The 19,597-nt window shown below is 36.3% G+C and overlaps 2 protein-coding genes, 1 long non-coding RNA gene and 2 pseudogenes across 3 annotated transcripts; 3 read left to right on the forward strand and 2 right to left on the reverse strand.

Annotated features, from left to right (window-relative positions):
• Positions 1–150: 150 nt before the first annotated feature.
• On the reverse strand, positions 151–2,477 carry LOC123466415 (annotated as a pseudogene).
• Positions 2,478–6,259: 3,782 nt separating this feature from the next.
• Positions 6,260–8,130, forward strand: LOC116928707 (annotated as a pseudogene).
• Positions 8,131–9,483: 1,353 nt separating this feature from the next.
• Positions 9,484–10,961, forward strand: LOC116924044 (probable ATP-dependent RNA helicase spindle-E). The gene is made up of 6 exons (XM_045173539.1): positions 9,484–9,542; positions 9,607–9,670; positions 9,736–10,161; positions 10,225–10,333; positions 10,390–10,667; positions 10,737–10,961. The coding sequence occupies exons 3-6, from the start codon at positions 9,772–9,774 to the stop codon at positions 10,881–10,883; spliced, it is 924 nt and encodes a 307-aa protein (XP_045029474.1). The 5' UTR covers positions 9,484–9,542; positions 9,607–9,670; positions 9,736–9,771; the 3' UTR covers positions 10,884–10,961.
• A 4,967-nt stretch (positions 10,962–15,928) lies between these two features.
• Positions 15,929–16,829, forward strand: LOC123472199. Its single transcript, XM_045173404.1, has 3 exons — positions 15,929–16,177; positions 16,240–16,595; positions 16,652–16,829. The coding sequence occupies exons 1-3, from the start codon at positions 16,025–16,027 to the stop codon at positions 16,806–16,808; spliced, it is 666 nt and encodes a 221-aa protein (XP_045029339.1). The 5' UTR covers positions 15,929–16,024; the 3' UTR covers positions 16,809–16,829.
• LOC116935403 lies at positions 16,442–17,616 on the reverse strand. Its single transcript, XR_006646494.1, has 5 exons — positions 17,451–17,616; positions 17,267–17,386; positions 16,854–17,208; positions 16,642–16,785; positions 16,442–16,572 (listed from the first exon to the last, which is right to left on the reverse strand). It is a non-coding gene; the product is annotated as an uncharacterized LOC116935403 (long non-coding RNA).
• Positions 17,617–19,597: the final 1,981 nt, after the last annotated feature.

Consider the following 19,597-nt stretch of genomic DNA (forward strand, 5'->3'; position numbering starts at 1 on the left):
ACACATCTTTTTTTTAAATAAATTTTCGGACATATGTATTGAAGTGAGAAGCAGCATTTTATTAACTGGCAGAGATTAACTGACAAAGACTGACGTAGGTACTGACTGAACAACACTGACAGAGATACAGAATGAGATACTCACCGATTGTTAAAGCTCTCGATAGTTTTCAAGCGCTCCAACAATTGATTTGGTTCTCTGCTTTACTAACGAAATTACTTCATTTTTTTCAAGTTTCTCCACATTGTCTTCTTCGTCTCCATTGCCTGCCATACCGAGAACATTTACTGATTTGTGATAGTTAAATTGGTGTACTCTTCTGGCAGCCTGGACACACTCCCTACCCGCGGCTATGCCGTCGGGTATGGGAGAGGGTCAAATGGTGAAAAAGGGACCCAAATTACAATCAAGTTTCCCGACGGCATAGCCGCGGGTAGGGACAACGAATGCAGCACATGTCGGGGGTGATCCAATATTTCAAAATGATCCTTTTTCCCATACAACAACTATACTTTTTACAAATTAAAAATCAGAAAGATAAAGACTAGTTCTTAATCTTTCTGATAAAAAAAAATTAACCTCGTACGAGCAATCTAAGTATGTAAAAAAAATTCACGCGCGAGACACCGTTAGGCCTATCTCGCGCGGGTAAAACGCCTTTTTGGACCGAGGTGATCCAATACCTGGCGTGGGTACTGTATTTGTAAGATGCCCGATTGCAGGTCTAGTGTCTCTGCCTCTTCCACTCCGCCCCTTCCACTGCACTTTAAAGCATAATTCTCTCGTAAAAATGAAATCCATTATAGACTTTGCCAAAGTTTATTCGTAAGTCACATGTCCTAGATCTTCAATTAACACGGAAGACTACAGAAAAAGAAAAAGAAAAATTAGACTGCCAGTGACTAAAAAAGATGTTGACTTACTAAACTAACTGAAAAATTGATATCAATCAAAGCATTGTCGAGGGCGCTGACATTTTCCACAAGCTTCAGGGGGAGATCCACATTCTTCTCCACAGTTTTACGAAAATAGCCTATGTTCTTCGCTAGATTATTCCCAACATAAACTGATGAAGGGACCAAAACTCTGAGGATAGAATTGGTTATAGTCATAGATTCAAGCATCTTTTTCTTCCAGTCATCGTCATCTGTAAAAATAATGACAAAAATTAAATGAAACAACACTTAAAATAAAGTGGCTGCTTTACGACTTTGAGAAACAGCGACACGATCTCAAGAACCGGTGTTGTTGCGAGATCCTGAATTATTTTAAGATAAAGCAATTATTGTTTTGAGTCACGGAGCCATGATTTGAAAAGCCAGTGTTACCGTTTAGAAATCCCGAGTCATTTTGAGGTACAACGCCATATAAAGAGCCTGCTCTGTGATTTTGAGTCACAGATCCACGATTTGAAGCGCGAGCTCCACGTTTTGCCGAACCAGTGACTCGAATTGTAGATCCATTGTCACCAACAATAGATCCAGTGTCACCATGTCGAGATTCATCCGCACGATTTGAAATATCGGCCGCACCATTTAAAGATCCAGAGAATTCACCATCAACAGCTGTCAGGGACGAATGGCTGGAGGAACCGAATTTTCCGTCTGAATGGGAAACTGGCTTCTGCCTTTGAAAAGGCGGTAACTTTTTCTTGGGCGTCGCGTCCTGAGATGGGAATGGTTGGATTGTGGAATTCCGCGTGAAGGCGACAGTTTGCTCAAGTACAGCTAAATCACTGCACGAACTGGAATCTGCTGTTATTGAAAAAAAAATGTACTTGTAAGTCGAGCTAATCACCGAATATGAAAAACCCTAACTTTCAGTAAAATAAACACTGACCTAACGGTTGTGGTGGAATCTCCTATGATTCAAAACTCTTGTGGTCGGCTTCCGTGGTTACTGCCAAGCAATTTGAATTTTTTCGGATTTCGTATGTTGCTTCGTCGTAGGAGACTGGCTGTGAACAGAAAGAGGTGTAAAATATTACCAAAAATCAAATAATTAAAATATTACTTGGTCTGCATTCAGTCACGACATCCATGATCTCTCTCTACAAACGTCACGTCAGGATATCTTTTTTTTTTAAGCACACCAACGTCCAGTCCCATGGATACATGGCGTTAATATGAAAATCTGGTCTTGGATACAGGAAACTCCCGAAGTCGGTGTCTACCAAATGTTCTGGTACCATGTGCACAAGTTCCACTTGTTCTCCACAAAGACCTATTTGATTTGTCGAAACTAGATGGAAAGACAAACTGGCGGCTACTGAACCACACGGAACGCCAATCATAGGATATTTGCCTTGAAATTTCTGTTCGTTAAACCGCATGCCTGGCTAAAGAATATAACAACTTATCAGTCGTGAAGCACGAATATACCAGCACCAAATTTGACAAAAGAACAATGAAAGAAAAATCACTTACTTCGTTCACTACTTTTGGAACTGAGGAACTCGTACCGTCGTAGTTCGCCATAGTGTATGTGGTCACATCAGCAGCACGTCAATCACTAAATGAAAAAGCCTCAGTCAGCTCTGCAAGATGGCTATGGGCAACTACCCACATTCATTTCGTTATTGAGCACACTTCAATAATCGATGATTATTGTAATCAAATTCGCTTTATAGCCACTAGGATCGCAGACAAATATACACCTCATTTTACCGCGATGAAAAACAAAGGATTTCTCTTGTCTAAATATTTTACATACCTCTAAGGCCGTTAATTCAAATTTGATGGGCTCCTGTTCCTTGGCAGCACTGGGTGAACTAAGCCTAAAGGCCTGCCCATTTTGCCGCTCTATCCCGCATGCAGAACGATGCTATTGTCTTATGATGGGCCACCTGAAGTACTTTGGTCAAAGCGGCAGGTTCATCCGTCAAGTAATGACGCTTCTCCCAAAAAGGCTTTTTGGGAGAAGCGTCATTGAACTCTACTGAAAAAGATTTGTGGACTGATTCTGGTGTCTTTCGATTTTTAAATTTTACTCAAGCAGTAATCAAGAAGAAGAAGAACTCGAAGAGTTACGAGAAGCAGCAACTTTTCACACTGAAACTTATCGTACCATGAAAGATGTTGGCTTTTCTACCATCATTCTTCCAAAACATATAAGGTGAAAGATTTTTTAAATCTTTACATTTTATTTCGTTGTGTACAATATTTATATTTAAACAAAAATGTTTAGGTGTGCATCTCATACACTTAACCTCATTGCTACTGCTGATACGGATCTTTCAAAGTTCGACTTGAAATCGTTCCCTAAAAAAAAATGCACTTCGACAGGCGCTATCTAAGATTCAATGACTTTGGAATAAGATTGGACGCTCTGTTATTCCTTCTGAGGAGTCTTTTGAAGGTTTTGGTAAGAACATAACTCATTACAATAGAGAATGTCTTATTTAATAATTATTTGTACATAGGGATCGCTCTTCCAACTCCATGCCCTACAAGATGGAATAGTCTTTTTGACAGTCTAGTGGCCTTCCTTCAAAACTTTAAAAGTCTCGAGGTAGTCAACAAGTTATTATCCTCGCTGACACTTCCGCTGTTAACAAAAGAGGATATTGAACTACTGAACGAGTATATGGAGGTTATGAAGCCACTCGCAGTTGTTCTAGACATTTTGCAAGGTGATAAAGGAGTATTCCTTGGAGTGGGCCTTGTTTTGCCTCTGATTACCAGATTGAAGGATCTACTAAATCAACGAGTCTACTTACATCTTGGACCAATACGTGACCGAGTTCTTGAGAAAGTTGATAATAGGTACTATTATGTCGAATGTTTTGTTTTTTTGCATTGGTTATTGTTAGCATTCTTATTTTAAGATTTGGTAAACTCTTCGAGGATCCATGGTACTTAATGGCAGCATTGACCCATCCGTGCTTTAAGGCACACTGGATCAAAGACCGAAGGAGCCAAGAAGATGCCAAACTAAAACTCAGACAGCTGATTCAAGACGCAACATACTCACCAGTTTTGAAAAAAAGCAAGACATCTTTAGCCGAAGAGTTTTTGGTATTTGATGACATCCATCCTTCCGGAAGACCGGATGACGAGGTAGATAGATTTTTAAAAGATCGCGACACCTCAATAGGTATGCTAGATAACTATCCGCAGATAAAAGCTTTGTTTATAAAATATAACACTGTCATTCCGACTAGTGCTCCAGTAGAGCGTCTTTTTAGCCTAGCAGCACTAATTTTAACTATAAGAAGGAATAAATTATCAGATTCAATGTTGGAAATGTTGATATTTTTAAAAATTGCTTTAAATTTGTAAAATTTGATATAAATAAATGACTTATTTTTGTGACTTAAGTCATGACGTTGACTTAAACATTTTTTGCATTGACGGTGACTTTTTTTTTACTTTTGACGTTAGCTTTTAGATTGACGTATGACGTGCAAATTTTTCCTACGTCACCAAAAACTCCGTGACGTTCTGAACACTGGTGGTGGCACCCAATTCACAAACGACGTGGCTTATAACGTTATCTACTCGACTGCTAATATCACATGTGAAATTGGTGACGGGGTGGTCTATAGAGAAATGTACTGCCAATTTCACTGATATGGACTCGGTGCAACTTGACTCCAGTATCGGACTAGTCTAGTAAATAGATTTTAAAAATGTAATAATAATGATGGTTCAGTTATTATGAAAGGTATTTTTCTTACCACGTAACCTGTGTTGGTTTCTTGCTGTTGTTGAGCTTGGGTGTTGAGAGTAAAACTGGCGAGGGTAAAGAACTTGTTGGTATTGGTTGTGAAAGGTGTTGATGCACATTTTGAACAGACAAATGATTAAGAAAGAGGACTGCATGGCGGCTGGACCTGTTTGATGATATATTCATGTTTGGAAAGGCCAAATCCAATGCTTGAAAACGAAATGACACTTCGAAATCTGAGGGCCTGGCCCTATTTGGTGACATAAAATTAATCAGATCATTTGAATTTGGGGATTGTGGCAGCTGCATGAAACATAAATACCTAAATGACGTTTCACATAGCAAAATTCTCAAGCATTGGAAACCAAAACAACAATGGCGGACCGATGGCGGAAAACAGTGTGTGGATATCAAAACGCACACCAGAGGGGGCAAAAGCAAAACAGAATCCCACCGAGGGTTTGGTTTTCATCTTTTTTTAAAATTAAACAAAAATCTTTCATAAAGCTTCAGTAATCTTTTTTGTCATTCTTTTGTTGCAGTATAGGTTGGTGAAAACGTTGCCGATTAGACCAATCTTTTGAAGTTTTTTACTGGAAATTGAATCTCACGTCTATAAATTGAAAATGACCCTCTATTCGTAACCACTTGTTGATAAACGATTCTTTTTTTAAATATTTTTTTACCCTTTGCTTACTGATGTTACTGTTTTTGAGTGATGATGCGATGAGTTTTTTATTTCCATATAGACAGTTAAAAAAAACTTTATGTGACTCAATTTCCAGTTTGTCGTGACTTAACGTTCATTTTTTACGAGAAAACAAGCGGAAAGGACAAATTTGGTGACATGGCAACAAAACAGATCATAGTCTATGCAGACAACCAGTGGCGTTTTAAGTGTCAGGTCAAAGCTCTTGTTTATTTTTTTGCAGTTTTCGCTTTTTGGCAATCTCTATTTTTCTAAATCCTTGTCTTACATTCAAATATTGCAGCTTATTAAAAAATCATGTTTCCACCAACCGATCAAGAGGTGGAAATTGTCCTAAAAGCTAGTAGAATTTCACAAAGAGAAAGAAAACGCCGGTTAATTGAATAAACGTCGCAGTATGCGACGCATTTACGATCTCGATCTGTAAAAATACTTGAAATTTTGAGAAAGCAAGGTGTATCACATGATATCTGGGTTAGAATAAAATAAAGAGTAGATCTGGTGCGGAAATATAACTTGAAACAAAGAGCGCCAAGAGAAAATCAATCGTTCATTCAGGATGAGGTAAAACAATGGGATTTCTGTTTGTTTCTTTGTATGTAATTTTACGTTAATTTCACAGTTAACTCAGCTTGATGGACAAATCGAATCACTCGATAAAGATGTTTGCAGCGATACCAATTTCCAAAGTAAGCCAAATTGAACTGTGTAAGAAAAAACATAAGCAAAATCTACTATAACAAATAAAACTTCTTTTTAGATGACACAGGGGTAGAAAAATGTAAACGAAGTTCACACAGCTACTGCAACATTTTGCTGCGCGTATCAATAAAAAAAAAACCATCTGACGTATCTTCTGACTCTCCTTAAAGTTCACGAGCCATTATCTCATTATTCTTTACTGCCAAACACTGGAAAAGAATTAATGAAAATCGATGGACTTGACTTTCCAGCATCAATAAATGACCCAACACACAAAAAACTGTCTGAAGCAAGACTGATTAACGATGGGAAATACTTTCATTTCGGAATTGAGAATGCATTAAAAGGGGAATCCGTTGGACTTATCCATCGTGATGCTGACCTTCTCCAGTTTGTTGACGTCTATCTCCAGAATCCAGGTCTTTTGCCAAAAAACTTGCGCCACAGAGTAAGTGATCATTTTAATTATCTGTGGGCAGGCCTTTACTTTGAACTTAAACATAGGCAACTAGCTGTTTATGTTTGTATTGTCTGATCTTTTATTTGAATTTTCCCATTTATGCTGAAAATGCAAAACTACAAAATACTCCTGTATGCTTTTGGCTCGTTTGTATTTTGATGAAATAGAATTAGTCTTTTTTCTAAATATTATGAATTTTACCAGCTGTAACACACTATTATTAATCTAAAAAGAATTACATTTGCAATTAGATTGAAGCTTTTGACACAAAGTCTCAAATTGATCGAGCTAAGGCTATTTTGAAGGGAGAACTTCACGCTAGACATATTGATACTGTAACGGCAGTACCTCATTACAACGTCGATATCCACATCGACGAAGCGAAACTCAACGAGGATAAGAATGCAGTAACTATCACTCCCATTCTAGGAAGAATCCATTCGATCCAACCAACAAGAACACACGAAGAAGGTACCAAAATCATTTTGGACACATCTGTATTTGTAATTGGGTTTTATGTGGGGAAGGGAAAACCGAATGACATTGGTCCCCATTGTCCCATTGTCCCCATCGAATTCAGAGAGTGTGTACCTTCAAGCTCGTTGTTTGACAGCTTCGCTTCGTTGCATAATAGCGGATGGGCCCATGAGGTCTTACTTGAAACGGAAAAAGGTCATTCAGGGTACTGGTCATGTGATCGTTGCATTCAAAAGGGAGAAATGGTTAATCGTGCCATTCTGCTTCGAAGTGTCAATGCCCCAAGGAGAACTGACGCGAACTTTTTAACGTACCATATAAATAGCTTATCTGGTGACGAACACTTGAAGGATATTAGAAATGTCAGTCCTTTCGTAAAAATGGATTTTCCAATGGTTACAGGGTTTATAATAGATCCCATGCACACTGGAATAGAGGGAGCTTTTTCCCGGCGATTTGAAGGTTTTATTCTTGTTCCAGAAGAGGGGAAACTAAGTAGTACCAAGATTGACGAAGCTGATCGTCGAATTAAATTCTTTCATGTATGTCGTCCTTTTGGATTTGACCGTTATGTTGGCAAACTTTCAACTTGTAAAAATTACAAAATTCACGTGAAACGCAATATCTTGTACTACTTACTATATCCCCTTTTTCAAGGAACTCTTGATGAAACTAATCTTGAACATATAATGCTTTTACAGTACAGCATGTTGTTGTTGGGAGCATTTTAAAAAAACCAGTATCTAGAGCTAATATCATTGAAGCCCAAAAAACATTTCAGAGATATTCTATTGACCTAACCGAACTGGGTATCCCTTGCAGGTTTGTGAGCCATCAGGTGACTCATCTATGGGAGGACGTTGAAAAATATGGGTGTGGCGTTGAGACTAATAGTGCTTTCCCTTTCGAAAGTTTTCTAGGCTTCTTTCGGAGATGCTTGCGTAGTGGCAATCTTCAAGCAGAACAAATTAGAAATCGTTGTATCAAAAAGAGTAAATTCCAGTTACCAACAACTTCCTGTGGCATGATAATTGAAAACAAAGAGCAATTGGTTTTTGAAGCCAAAAAATTAAAAAAACAAAAGAAAACAACGCCTTTTACAATTCATCGATAAAGGTGATTCCTGACACAAAAAGCTTACGTTTAATAACTTTGTTCTGACTAATCGATTCCGCAACAATGTATTCCTATCAAATAAATTCAGTGTTTTTGCCTGCATTGACAAGTCATCTCCAAAAAATTCCTCACTCTTGAAAATGCTTTTCAGAAACCATATGTGTCTTCGAGGTTTCCTATTTATTCTGGTTCTAACCTGAGTTCTCAAACGTTTGTGCTGCGTCCCTCTGAAATTTTTGTTAAAATGATGGCTCTTCCTTTGAACCCATTTCCCCCTATATCAATTGATAATGTTGGTTTGCGATGGTATTTGGTTCCTTTGTTCCACTCGTATGAAAACGGTAACTGATAATACATAGCCTGCTCATGAAATAAATTTTCGTGTCTGCATTCTTTTAATAAAGTTACAAATACTGTTTTCGTGGGGGTTGGCAACTCGCAGAATCTTCGTACAGCCCTGTCCAGAATCTCCCTATCTGTTCTCTCATAGAATCTTATAGAATCTCTATAAAATCCTGATTTGTTGTACATTCAAATTTTGATTTGCCAAGCCCTCGACTGTTTTTTTCCCTTCGTTATGCCCAAGTCAAGTGTCACCGGCCAATGCTTTCCCTTTTTCGTTTGTTTCTGCATCGAAGGATGGTATAGTGGTTAGCGTACTCAATTTGTATCACTATCGCTAAAGGTTTAAATCACAGTCATCATCTCAATCATCAGCTAGTATAAAACCGTTTATTATTGAAATAGTATACTCTCATACAACATACCGTACCGAAAAAAATTACATGACTATGCAATGCCATCAACGTTATTGAAAGTTTTGTTAACTTCGTGTTTTCGTGGGCATAAAGTATAGATAGTATTTTGCTTCCTCGTTGTTTATTATACAACAATTTGGTGTAGTGGTTAGCATGCTCGCTCGTTATTGTTAAAGACTATGGTTCTAAACTTGGTATAGTCTGGAAATTGAAATAATTTTTTAAAAATAATTGAATTTGCATGGCTGGAGGACTTTTTAACACTCGTTGGCAAATGAATAAAATACTTTATCCCTGAGGGTATATATGTATATATACTGAAGGACTTTAACAATTTTAGGGTGTGGGGTATAGGGGGTAGGGTAGTAGTAGTAGATCTCAGAAGGTTTAATGTCCATTATGTATTTCCATATACGTTTCTTCCCTGAATGACCAATCATCCCCAAATTTTGTACAAAATTCTGTCAAAATTTGATACGTGGTATAGTGGCTTTTTCATTTGATTCTATTACAGTTTAAAAAAATTAATTTGCGTAGTTGTTACCTAGCTGGTTGCCGAATCCTAGGCAGTGAATTCGCTTTTGTTTGCGTAACCTTATAACTGTCAATACATTGCAGTCAGTGCAGAAGGCTGTATAACAGTCACTAAACAGTAAGTGTTTTCTTTAACAAAATGTTTTAAACAGTAGATTTTTATATATTTTTTTATATTTCAGTAGTAAACATGCTCGACAACAACAATAACAATATCGAGAAGAAGAACAGCAAAGTTTATTGGAAGTATGTCTCTTGTATCTTGCACATATTTGGATTCCATTGTTTCAAACATATTGTGTCTTTTTCAGGTTGCTGCTAGAAAACAGAGATTCGTAGAACGCAGAATGATAGGTGTTGGCAAGATCATGCTCGAAGATGAATCCACCATCTGTGAAGACATGCTTAATGCTTTGGATGTTAGTGGTCTCCAAGCAAAGGCAGCTGCTTTCAATGATTACAATTTCGAGGCACCTAACCGAAGTCCATTGGCAATAGACAATCAAAGAACAGCCATTCTTGAACTTCTCAAAAAAGAAAATGTCATCATTGTTAAGGGCTTTAACGGTTGTGGTAAAACCACTCAAGTTGCCCAATTTGTTTTAGATGAATGCTACCGAACCAAAACTCCTTGCAACATTGTTGTGACTCAACCAAGGCGCATTGCAGCCATTAGCATAGCCAAAAGGGTCTGCTATGAAAGAAATTGGACATTGGGAACCGTTGTTGGATACAGAGTAACTTTGAATATTTTGTCACACTGTTATCACTTTTACTATTGAAAGCTATGTGTTTACTAGGTTGGCATGGAACATGAAGTAAGTGAATCAACTTTGCTCACCTATCTGACCACAGGATGCCTTCTTGAAGCATTAGTAGCCAAAAAATCCCTTGAAGGCTATACCCACAGTAAGTTCCTGACTATTAGCTAAATTTTGTTATGCTAATGTCTGTTTCTTTTCCAGTCATTATTGACGAAGTACACGAGAGGGATGAAGATACTGACTTCCTTCTCTTGGTCGTCCGCAAGTTCCTCCTTCATACGAGGACGACAACTAAAGTCTTTCTGATGTCAGTTACTTTTGATGCCGACAAATTTGGGCAATATTTCAATAGCCCCGTCATTGGAAACTTTCCGTTCACGTCCAAAAGACCATTTCGCAACGCTCCCATAATTGAAGTGGAGCACGGTGAACCTCACGACATACGCGTTTACTATAGTGAACATCTTCAAAAACTAGAGGTCAGTATAAAATAGCATTTTTTAAAAAGAGAAATAAATGTAATATAATATTACTGTTTTCGTTATCAGTTTCTAGGGGGGAGTATGAACTACCCCTATGATAGCGTACCGGAAATCCATAAGCTCAAATACGAAGCGGTCGCTAAGTTAATTTCGGCTTTCGATGGCAGACGAGAGATACAGAGCTACGGTCGCCATCCAAAATCCAAAATATGAAAACATTTCCAGCAACCACAGCGCAATACTTATATTCCTGCCCGGCGTCTGTGAAATAGAAAATATGCACAAAGCTTTGCTCGACTACGACATCAATTCTGATTTCGAGAACTGTTGGTACATCCTACCACTACATTCACAAATCACCAGTGAAGAAAAAAATCGCGTCTTCCAGCCAATGTCTAGTCTAGCTCCACATTTCAGTAATTTCCGGAAAATCATTCGGTTCACGAATATCGCTGAAAGTTCGCTCACGGTGCCAGACGTTACCTACGTAATTGATTTCTGTCTCATCAAGGAGCTCGTCACGGACCCAGATACCAATTTGAGTAGGCCAGTAGGCCGGATACCACCGACGTCGGTAGATTATTATAGTGCTGGCTATACCATCAAGCCCCCGCCACAGTGCAAAAGAGAAAATGGCCGAGAGCCAGACAGCAATGGTATTGGACTTTGTTCACTCGGTCGGATTTCCATATCTTTCTCTCTTTTTCCTCCATCCGCGTTTAGATCTATCTATAAGTTCAATATCTTATCATTGCCAACTGCGACGACTATAAAATAGGGATTTTATAGGTGGCGAGGACGGGGTCGCTTGAAAAAAAAAGAAAAAATGGGAGAAAATAGAAAAACCAAAAGGGAAACCATCAATCAGTGTCGGCGCCGATCGAAATGGTAATCCATCGAAACTACCGGGCTGGCGGAACTGCTGAGCTTCTATGGCCAAGGTAAGTTTTATACAGACATATCCGCTCAGAAGAGATGAGACATCAGACTATTAAGTTGATGGCAATGGAATGACTTGGCGAGTGTAACGCTCCATGTCAGGCCATGCAAAAGGATTTTTTTTTTTTTCGTAAGCTATTGTGTGTCGGTGATTGGTGTGTTTACGTATCGCTTTTTCATAATGCAATAAAACACACAAGGAATATAATGCAGTTTTTAATTATGCCGACCTCTTTGCTTTATAGGATTATAGCCGAGGAGATGATGCCGTCAAGGCTAAAAATTGAATTGAACAAAATTGAACCTGTAATTCTTTGCGCAAATAGGTTGCGTGCTAACAATGTATAATATTCAGCTATTTTTGGCCACAGTCATAAAGGGAAGGCGTACAGAAATGAAGGAGCGCTATACTCATCTATACGGATCCGCTTATCGGTAACGTGACACATCATATGGTATAGCAACAGGAGAGGCCGAACGGAGGCGATTAAAAAAAGCATGGAATATTCCTAAACTTGTTAATAGCTTGCAAAGACAATGAAAAGAAAGAGATTGAGTTCAAGGACTCAGATTTTCATTTCCGAACTTATAAATCGACATAATTAATAATTAACAGTTCCACAAACAAGTTTGCAATGCAAGGCTTTCATATATGGTAGTGACTCTTCATACTTCATGGCATGCGATCTTCCAGATTTAGCTTGCAATTCAGCTTTCCCCTTCATAATAAAGGTATTGATGATTACTCTTCCTGTAAATTGTAAATTAGGTTTTTATAGCTGAATACCAATTACTCTCTAATTCAAAACTAGTTTATTGGTCCAATAATTGACGCAATATAATTGACGCTTCTGCGAAAAAGCGTAAGTTGAAAGACTTGGCTTGTTATTACCGAACATTTCGATAACTGTGACGTCATGACACGTAAGTGTGAAAGAAGACAAGACGGAGAACGAAGCAAACACTATAAATTGATTAAAATTTAGAAATCTTGGATCCAAAATCTGTTTATCTTTGGCCCACGTTACATGTCTATAGACAATTTTTTTCAAAAAAATTGCCCGAAGGACATTACCGAAGGAATCTTGTTTATTTTGTATTTTAATTCAATTTTTTAATGTTTAATATACCAGCAATCACGAAACGTCAGCCCTCCATTTTATAACCGTTTATAACTGTGTTAAATCGGTTGACCATCGATCGCCGACGAGCGATTGGGCTGGGCTGGCTTTTCCCTTTTTTTCTTACCTTTCCTCTTTCGAAAATTGAGATACCAACCCAAAAATGCCAAAAAAAAACGCGTTGTTTAACCATCCCATTTAACGCAACGCATAACAAGACAGGAAAATTCTCCTCGGGAGTGAAGTTCTAGAAAGTTTTTATTTTAAATGTTTAAAAAAGAAATCTACAGTAAAATCTTTAATTTCATTTGATAATTTAGTATGGACGTCATTCACAAACGTACTTTGAACAAACGTACTTTGAATTGGTTATTAATTTAATTTAAAAAGAATTAGTAATTGCGGTGGCAACCCTGATATCAATATTAAACAAATTTGCTATCCAGCCAAATACAGTGTTGCAGACGACAATAATTTTAGATTTTCGTCTGCAATTTGTATCGATACTACCCAACAACAACAAAATTATTGTTGTGGTGCATAATGTCTACAGAGTATTGGTACAGTGGTATAATGCAAGGCTAGCGATTCAAAGATAATGGGTTCAAACCTGAATGAAGAATGTTTTTCAGCGTTTTTATTGTAAGGAAAAGCTTGCTTAAATATTTTTTGATGGGATTTTAGAAATAACAGCTTTTTTTATTGCACATTAGTCTGGGAAAATGGTGATTTGACAGTCGTAATCGTTGATAATTTGAAGGTTTGACTTTTACTATTTTCTATTTGATTTTCTATTTGGAAAATTATATCGATTGTCGTTCATATAGTTTAATTTAAATGTAGCATAAACTGAATGATATTGCAGGCAACTATAGCTCTGTGGTATCATACAGTATTTGGGATTCAAAGTATCGAAGTTCAAATCTCACTCCACCCACATCTTTTATTTCGTATAGGGTATTAACATTTATTTTTCGTATTCTTTGCGATTGGACTATTTTGCAATTAGAAATCGTCTTAATTTTTTCATTTAGCATGAAAAATAAAAATATTTTATGTAAAATTCGATAAAAATATAGATAAAACTAGCTTTGTAACATACTGTTTAGCCTTAAGAAAAGCAGACGATGATCAGTTCAGATTTGTATTGTGCAATTTATATCGATATTCGGTAACAAAATAATTGTTCTTTTCATGGCACACTTGTTTATCTTCTCAATATCTCTGTGGATGAAGACAGCAATCGCATGGCAAAGGATCAGAGTTCAAATTCAGCAATGGGTATGGATTCATTTTTAATTTTTTGTATTTGACAATACGCCATCTATTGAGTATCGGAAAAACTACTTGTAAAGTATCGATACAACGATATATCTAAAAATATCGACTATCTAACATTTATCTAAAAATATCAATATATCGTTGAAAAATTTAGATAGTCGCCAACACTAACGAAGACAAAGAGTCTCGTGAGTGACGTGATGCATCTAATGTTTGGGTGTTTGTAGATCCTAGAGATACATTAGATTATTAGGCCTATTCTCTATGTAAAGTATCAGAAAAATGATGGACTCAGCTCGTAACTTACTTAGTGCAACAACTCGAACTGGCAATGGCAATGAGGCTGAGGTTGACGATTCACTTTGCAACTCACTTTCATTTTCATTGTTCCCTTCCTGTTGCTTCGTGTCACAAGTACTTTTTTCTGTGTAAAGATTAACCAGTCTACACACAACGTTGAAACGATAATTGACCATGAGCGTCACCAAAGGAAAAAAAGATGGCGACAATAGGGAAAATAAAAAAAATGGCGACGACGCTAACGCGTAACGGAAAGAAAACGTTTTGGTTCTCTAACACAAATCGACACTGTGTTCTCACAAAATTAAAATTCACTTCGAAAAACTCACCATCAACAAGTGTAGCCAGTACCCTGCATCTCCACCAAATTGTCACGGGTAGAATTGTTTTGAGGCAATAAACACTTGTTGATGCTAACAGCCCAAAGCCAAAATTACTTAAATGTTGGCCCTTTCGTCACTGAGCACAAACATAAAGGTCCCTTTCACCATTGGACTACTCTAAATAACACTAACACTACTTCCAATGGTGCCCTAATGGACTAAAACACAGATAGATTAACCGAAAACGCTAATCAACACAAACCGAAAAGCATGAGTTGTTTACCAGACAACGTACAGACGCGAACTGACTAGCTCTACATTAATAAGACCACGCTAGAAAAAGACATTTAGCGGTCATTTATAGGAAAAACTACACAAGACTACATAAAAAGACATACGTACCAATATCATGTATTGCGTGTTCCTTACGAACGATTTCTTCTAAATGTTTTGGTTCCATTACTTCTTGTTGTTTCTTCTTTCCTCCTTTTAATGATTTTTTATGTGCTATTGCATTGTTATTATTAATAATTTATACATATATATTAAATTGTTATACATACTTACTTTTCAAATATTCTTCAGTGAAGATGGATGACATCAGTTCACGTACAAATTTGTACATGGTAAATTTGGAACTTTGTAATGTCTTTATCTTAGTTGTATTAGATTTAGTTATTTCATCTATTTTATTTTGTAAATTAGTCTTGACTATATCAGGAATGTGAAATAGTTGTTTTGTAGGAAATTTCTTTAACGTAATAAATGTTATACTGTAATATTTATCTAAATGTATGTTTTTGCTTGTTTTACTTTCTTTTTACCCCTAGATCATAATTTTCAACTGTTGCCTCAGATGATGTATCATTCATCTTAATGTCTGCATTGAATTTTGGATTTACTTCTTGAGTATGGAACGCCGTTTCTGCCACTTTTTTTTATAACGTTGCCAAATTTTTTTTATAATGAAACATTTTTTTTTTATAATGAAAAACTTTTTTTTTATAATGTTGCCAAAATTTTTTTATAATGGAACACTTTTTTTTTTATAATGAAACACTTTTTTTTATAACGTTGCCAAAATTTTTTTATAATGGAACAATTTTTTTTTATAATGAAACACTTTTTTTTATAACGTTGCCAAAGTTTTTTTATAATGAGACACTTTTTTTTATAATGAAAAAAAATTTTTTTTTTCGTTTTATGGGGGTACCACTGAAGAGTCCCTCTGGTGGCCAGATTTTGTCTTCAGCTGATGGGGTAGGCAAGCCCTTTAGCCCCAGCCTTCGTTGTCGCTTGTTGCAGTGTGTCGTCTGATTCGATCGCTGTAGTGTGCTGTCTGCTTTTTTTGGCTGCAGATTCGGATTGCACTTGCACGTGTTCTTCTGAAATGGACGACGAAAACAAAAACGAAAAAGAAGTGCGTAGAATAAACGCATTGATTTGTACTTTGTGTCCTGTCTGCCAGTCACCATTCAACAACGACTCAGGGAGACCAAAACGTTTGGCTTGTTCGCATTTTCATTCTTTGAAATGCAGTACGGTATGTGTATTTTTAAACATTTTAATTGATCCATAAGCTTTAATTTTCATTCCATCAAATAGATAATGTTCAGCCAAAACCAGGAGTGTATTAAATGTGGAATTTGTAGGGGAGTCACCCAGATTGAATCGGGACAAACAGTTGATTTGTCATTGGAAAGTGACAACAGCTTTCTTGAACTGTCCATTGGGAATCAAGAAATCCATTCGGACATGGTTGTCATGCAAGAGCAACTACGTGTTGTTCGTCAAGAACGGGACGAGTATTTGCAACAAAGAAACAATCTCATTGATCAGCAAAATCAAGATTTCCCCGTCAAAAAACTCCCTCTATTTGGTCCTCTAACTTCGATCATGAATCGCCCCACTTCTATATTCTCTCCTCCGTGGTCGGTTCTAATTGTTATGGTTAATAAAATGTAATAATTTTGCTTAAATATAAAGCCTTAAACTAAATAATGTTACCTGACTCTAGAAGGACAGCCATAGTAACTGACTGCAGTCAAGAACACCTAGAGCGCTGTGCTTGCTCTATTGTAATTTTTTGCTTCCATATTCATTACTGCGTGGGAATGTCCATCCACCCACCCAAAGATAATGATACCATAGCTATGATTTTGTATTATAAGTAAATACAACAGTTTTGAGTAGTACACCATAGTTAAATCAAATCTTACTCAATGAATGTATGTAGCCCATCACCATGCCAGACAGATAATGCAGCACGAGAGCTATATTCTCTCCTGGTCAATCTTGGTGGCCTTGGACGAGGGCCAACAGTGTTTTGAATTGCCTGTCTGTTTCTTGAGCGTTGAACAGTGTCACCTTGTCCTTGTAGTCTAGCCCTAATGATTTTCTCCCCAACACGATTATTCTCAGCAGAGATGTCTGTAATTTTCTGCTCAAGGGAGTCCAATGTGATGTTGCTATACTTTCCTCTAACGGAAATATCCATGTCTTTCATTCGACGGTAGAAAGTTCTAACTGGAGTATTGTACATAGCTGCAATTTCTTCCACACGGAACCCATGACCTTAAAGTATGGAGTCAAATGTAAATGTCAACTCCAAAACAAACAAATTAACACTTACTTATCAGTTCCAGTATTGTTCTACGAGAATCTTCCATTTCTAATAACAATGAGACTCGGTTTGGCAGCTACAAGGTAAGTGACCAAACAGCATGAGATCCAAAGGTTACTTGTTCGATACCTTAAAGAAACAAGATTAGCTGACATAATTTAAACAACTAGCAAGAATATTCTAGCCCACTCACCTTCACAACAACCTGAGGCTAACACGAAAAAAAAAAAAAAAAACCTTATAACTCCCTTCCACACCAACACTACAGCGGTCGATTATAATAGCAGAGTCATAGAGGGGGTGGTTCGTTCAATTAAGACAAAATATGGCCACCAGAGGGACTCTTCAGTACCCCCATAAAACGAAAAAAAAAAATTTTCATTATAAAAAAAAAGTGTTCCATTATAAAAAAATTTTGGCGACATTATAAAAAAAAGTGTTTCATTATAAAAAAAAATGTTTCATTATAAAAAAATTTTGGCAACATTATAAAAAAAAGTGTTTCATTATAAAAAAAAATGTTTCATTATAAAAAAATTTTGGCAACATTATAAAAAAAAGTGTTTCATTATAAAAAAAAAATGTTTCATTATAAAAAAAATTTGGCAACGTTATAAAAAAAAAGTGGCAGAAACGGCGTTCCATACTTGAGTGTCAACGTTGTTGTTTGTATCTATATCTATTTGTAATAGGTTAGACTCCATTATTTTTACTTCTGTGTAATAAATTAAATATAAACTTAAGTAATGTATTATTAGAATATATTATTTGTAAATAATGAATACCTGATTCCCTTTGTTCAAGTTGTATTTTAAGTTCTTCGTTTTCCTTTTTTAGTTCTTCGATTTCTTTCTATTATTAAATTTTAATGTATGGTTTATTTTCTTTAGTTATTTTGTGTAGTAAACTTATATACTATTTTTATTTCGGAATCTTCAAATAATGTTTTATATTTCATGCTTTCTTCCTGAAAGTGAGTAAAATATTGTCAAAAATTGGTTTACGTAAACTTTTCATGTAGAATACCTTGTACAGTTCTTTTTCTTTAAAGTACTTAGTTACTGTATTCTGTAGGTATTACCTTATTTACCAAAGTTTTTTTTTATTCTAACATTAATTTTTGTTTTTCGAGTTGACTCATTTTATTGTACTTTTGTGTTTTAATTGTAATGTTTTAATGCTATTGGTGTTTATTAATTTTAATTTCACTATAATTTAGTCTATACTTTACTTAAGTTATATTTAGAATACCTTAATTATTACTGGTAGGTTTTAAATTACTATACTTAAAATGTAACAGTTTAGTTTAGTTTAGTTAAATTCTAGTACTGTTCGGGTTTGAATTACTATACTTAAAAAGTAAGAGTTAAGTTCAGTTAATTTAAATTTACTAAGTATAGTTAAGTAAATCTAGTCAGGTAAAATAGACTTTTACCAAATGTCTCAAAACTGCATTTTAAAAATCAAATAATAAAAAATTCAAAAATCAAGTGATAACCAAGTGATTTTCAATACAAATTGGAATATTTGTATATTCCAGAAATGTTAAAAACAAAATTTTTGTATGACTACAAATAAATTTGAACGCTTAAAAAGAAAATTTTTGAAAAAGATAATATTGGATAATCTGGCAATTCTTTGGACATTGCCTTGATAGAACAAAAAAGTCATGGAGGCACTGGCCACCAAGCTGAAAAAAGATAGTTGGTTAGTATATTTGTTAATTGTGGATTTTCCCTGTTTTGAAACAATAAAATGGTTGTTGTTTGATGTATTAAAAGGGAAAGGTATCCCATAATGTTGAAACTTAGGCGACACAGCTGTCAAAAATGTCAACCACAAAATGACTACAGTTGCAAGGTATTTTGGAACTCAGCTAAATTCAAAAAAGATGAAACGGTTGTTTGAATGCAAAAGGGAAAAGTCTGTCAAAATGTTGAAACACAGTCAATCATGATAGAAAAAGGAAGGAGAAAGAACCAAAAGGTAAAGGCGAAAGGTGAAGGGTAGCTAAAGGCAGTTTAGACCTTTTCCAGGTAGCAAAAAAGTCACGTGAGCCCCCTCTAACCAATTGAAGCGTGAGCACAACGATAATTCCGCAGACAAACAAACACGCTGACAGATACACATACACATCCCGCCAAAAATAGCCATTGTGCTTTTATAAAGGTAGTTGACTAGTATATGGCGGCCCGTCCCAGGACGGTAAAAGGTGAAGTCTAGTATTAAGTGTCTGCTGGACGTTAGTCTACTTACACAATTAAATTGTCTGCTGGACGTTGGTCGATTTGAAGTTATAGTGCCTTCCCAATCCCCATCACCTTTCCGTCGTTTTCCAAC

The sequence above is a fragment of the Daphnia magna genome, linkage group LG5 (assembly GCF_020631705.1).
Source record: "Daphnia magna isolate NIES linkage group LG5, ASM2063170v1.1, whole genome shotgun sequence".
Lineage (NCBI taxonomy): Eukaryota > Metazoa > Arthropoda > Branchiopoda > Diplostraca > Daphniidae > Daphnia > Daphnia magna.

Excerpts from the sequence above, each read along its gene's own strand:
- LOC116924044 (XM_045173539.1), top strand. The coding sequence starts at position 9,772 with ATGATAGGTGTTGGCAAGATCATGCTCGAAGATGAATCCACCATCTGT. Across the intron at positions 10,334-10,389 it reads CCTTGAAGGCTATACCCACA|TCATTATTGACGAAGTACAC; the intron begins GTAAGTTCCTGA and ends TTTCTTTTCCAG. Across the intron at positions 10,668-10,736 it reads AACATCTTCAAAAACTAGAG|TTTCTAGGGGGGAGTATGAA; the intron begins GTCAGTATAAAA and ends TTTCGTTATCAG.
- LOC123472199 (XM_045173404.1), top strand. The coding sequence starts at position 16,025 with ATGGACGACGAAAACAAAAACGAAAAAGAAGTGCGTAGAATAAACGCA. Across the intron at positions 16,178-16,239 it reads ATTCTTTGAAATGCAGTACG|ATAATGTTCAGCCAAAACCA; the intron begins GTATGTGTATTT and ends TCCATCAAATAG. Across the intron at positions 16,596-16,651 it reads ATTGTTATGGTTAATAAAAT|AAGGACAGCCATAGTAACTG; the intron begins GTAATAATTTTG and ends ACCTGACTCTAG.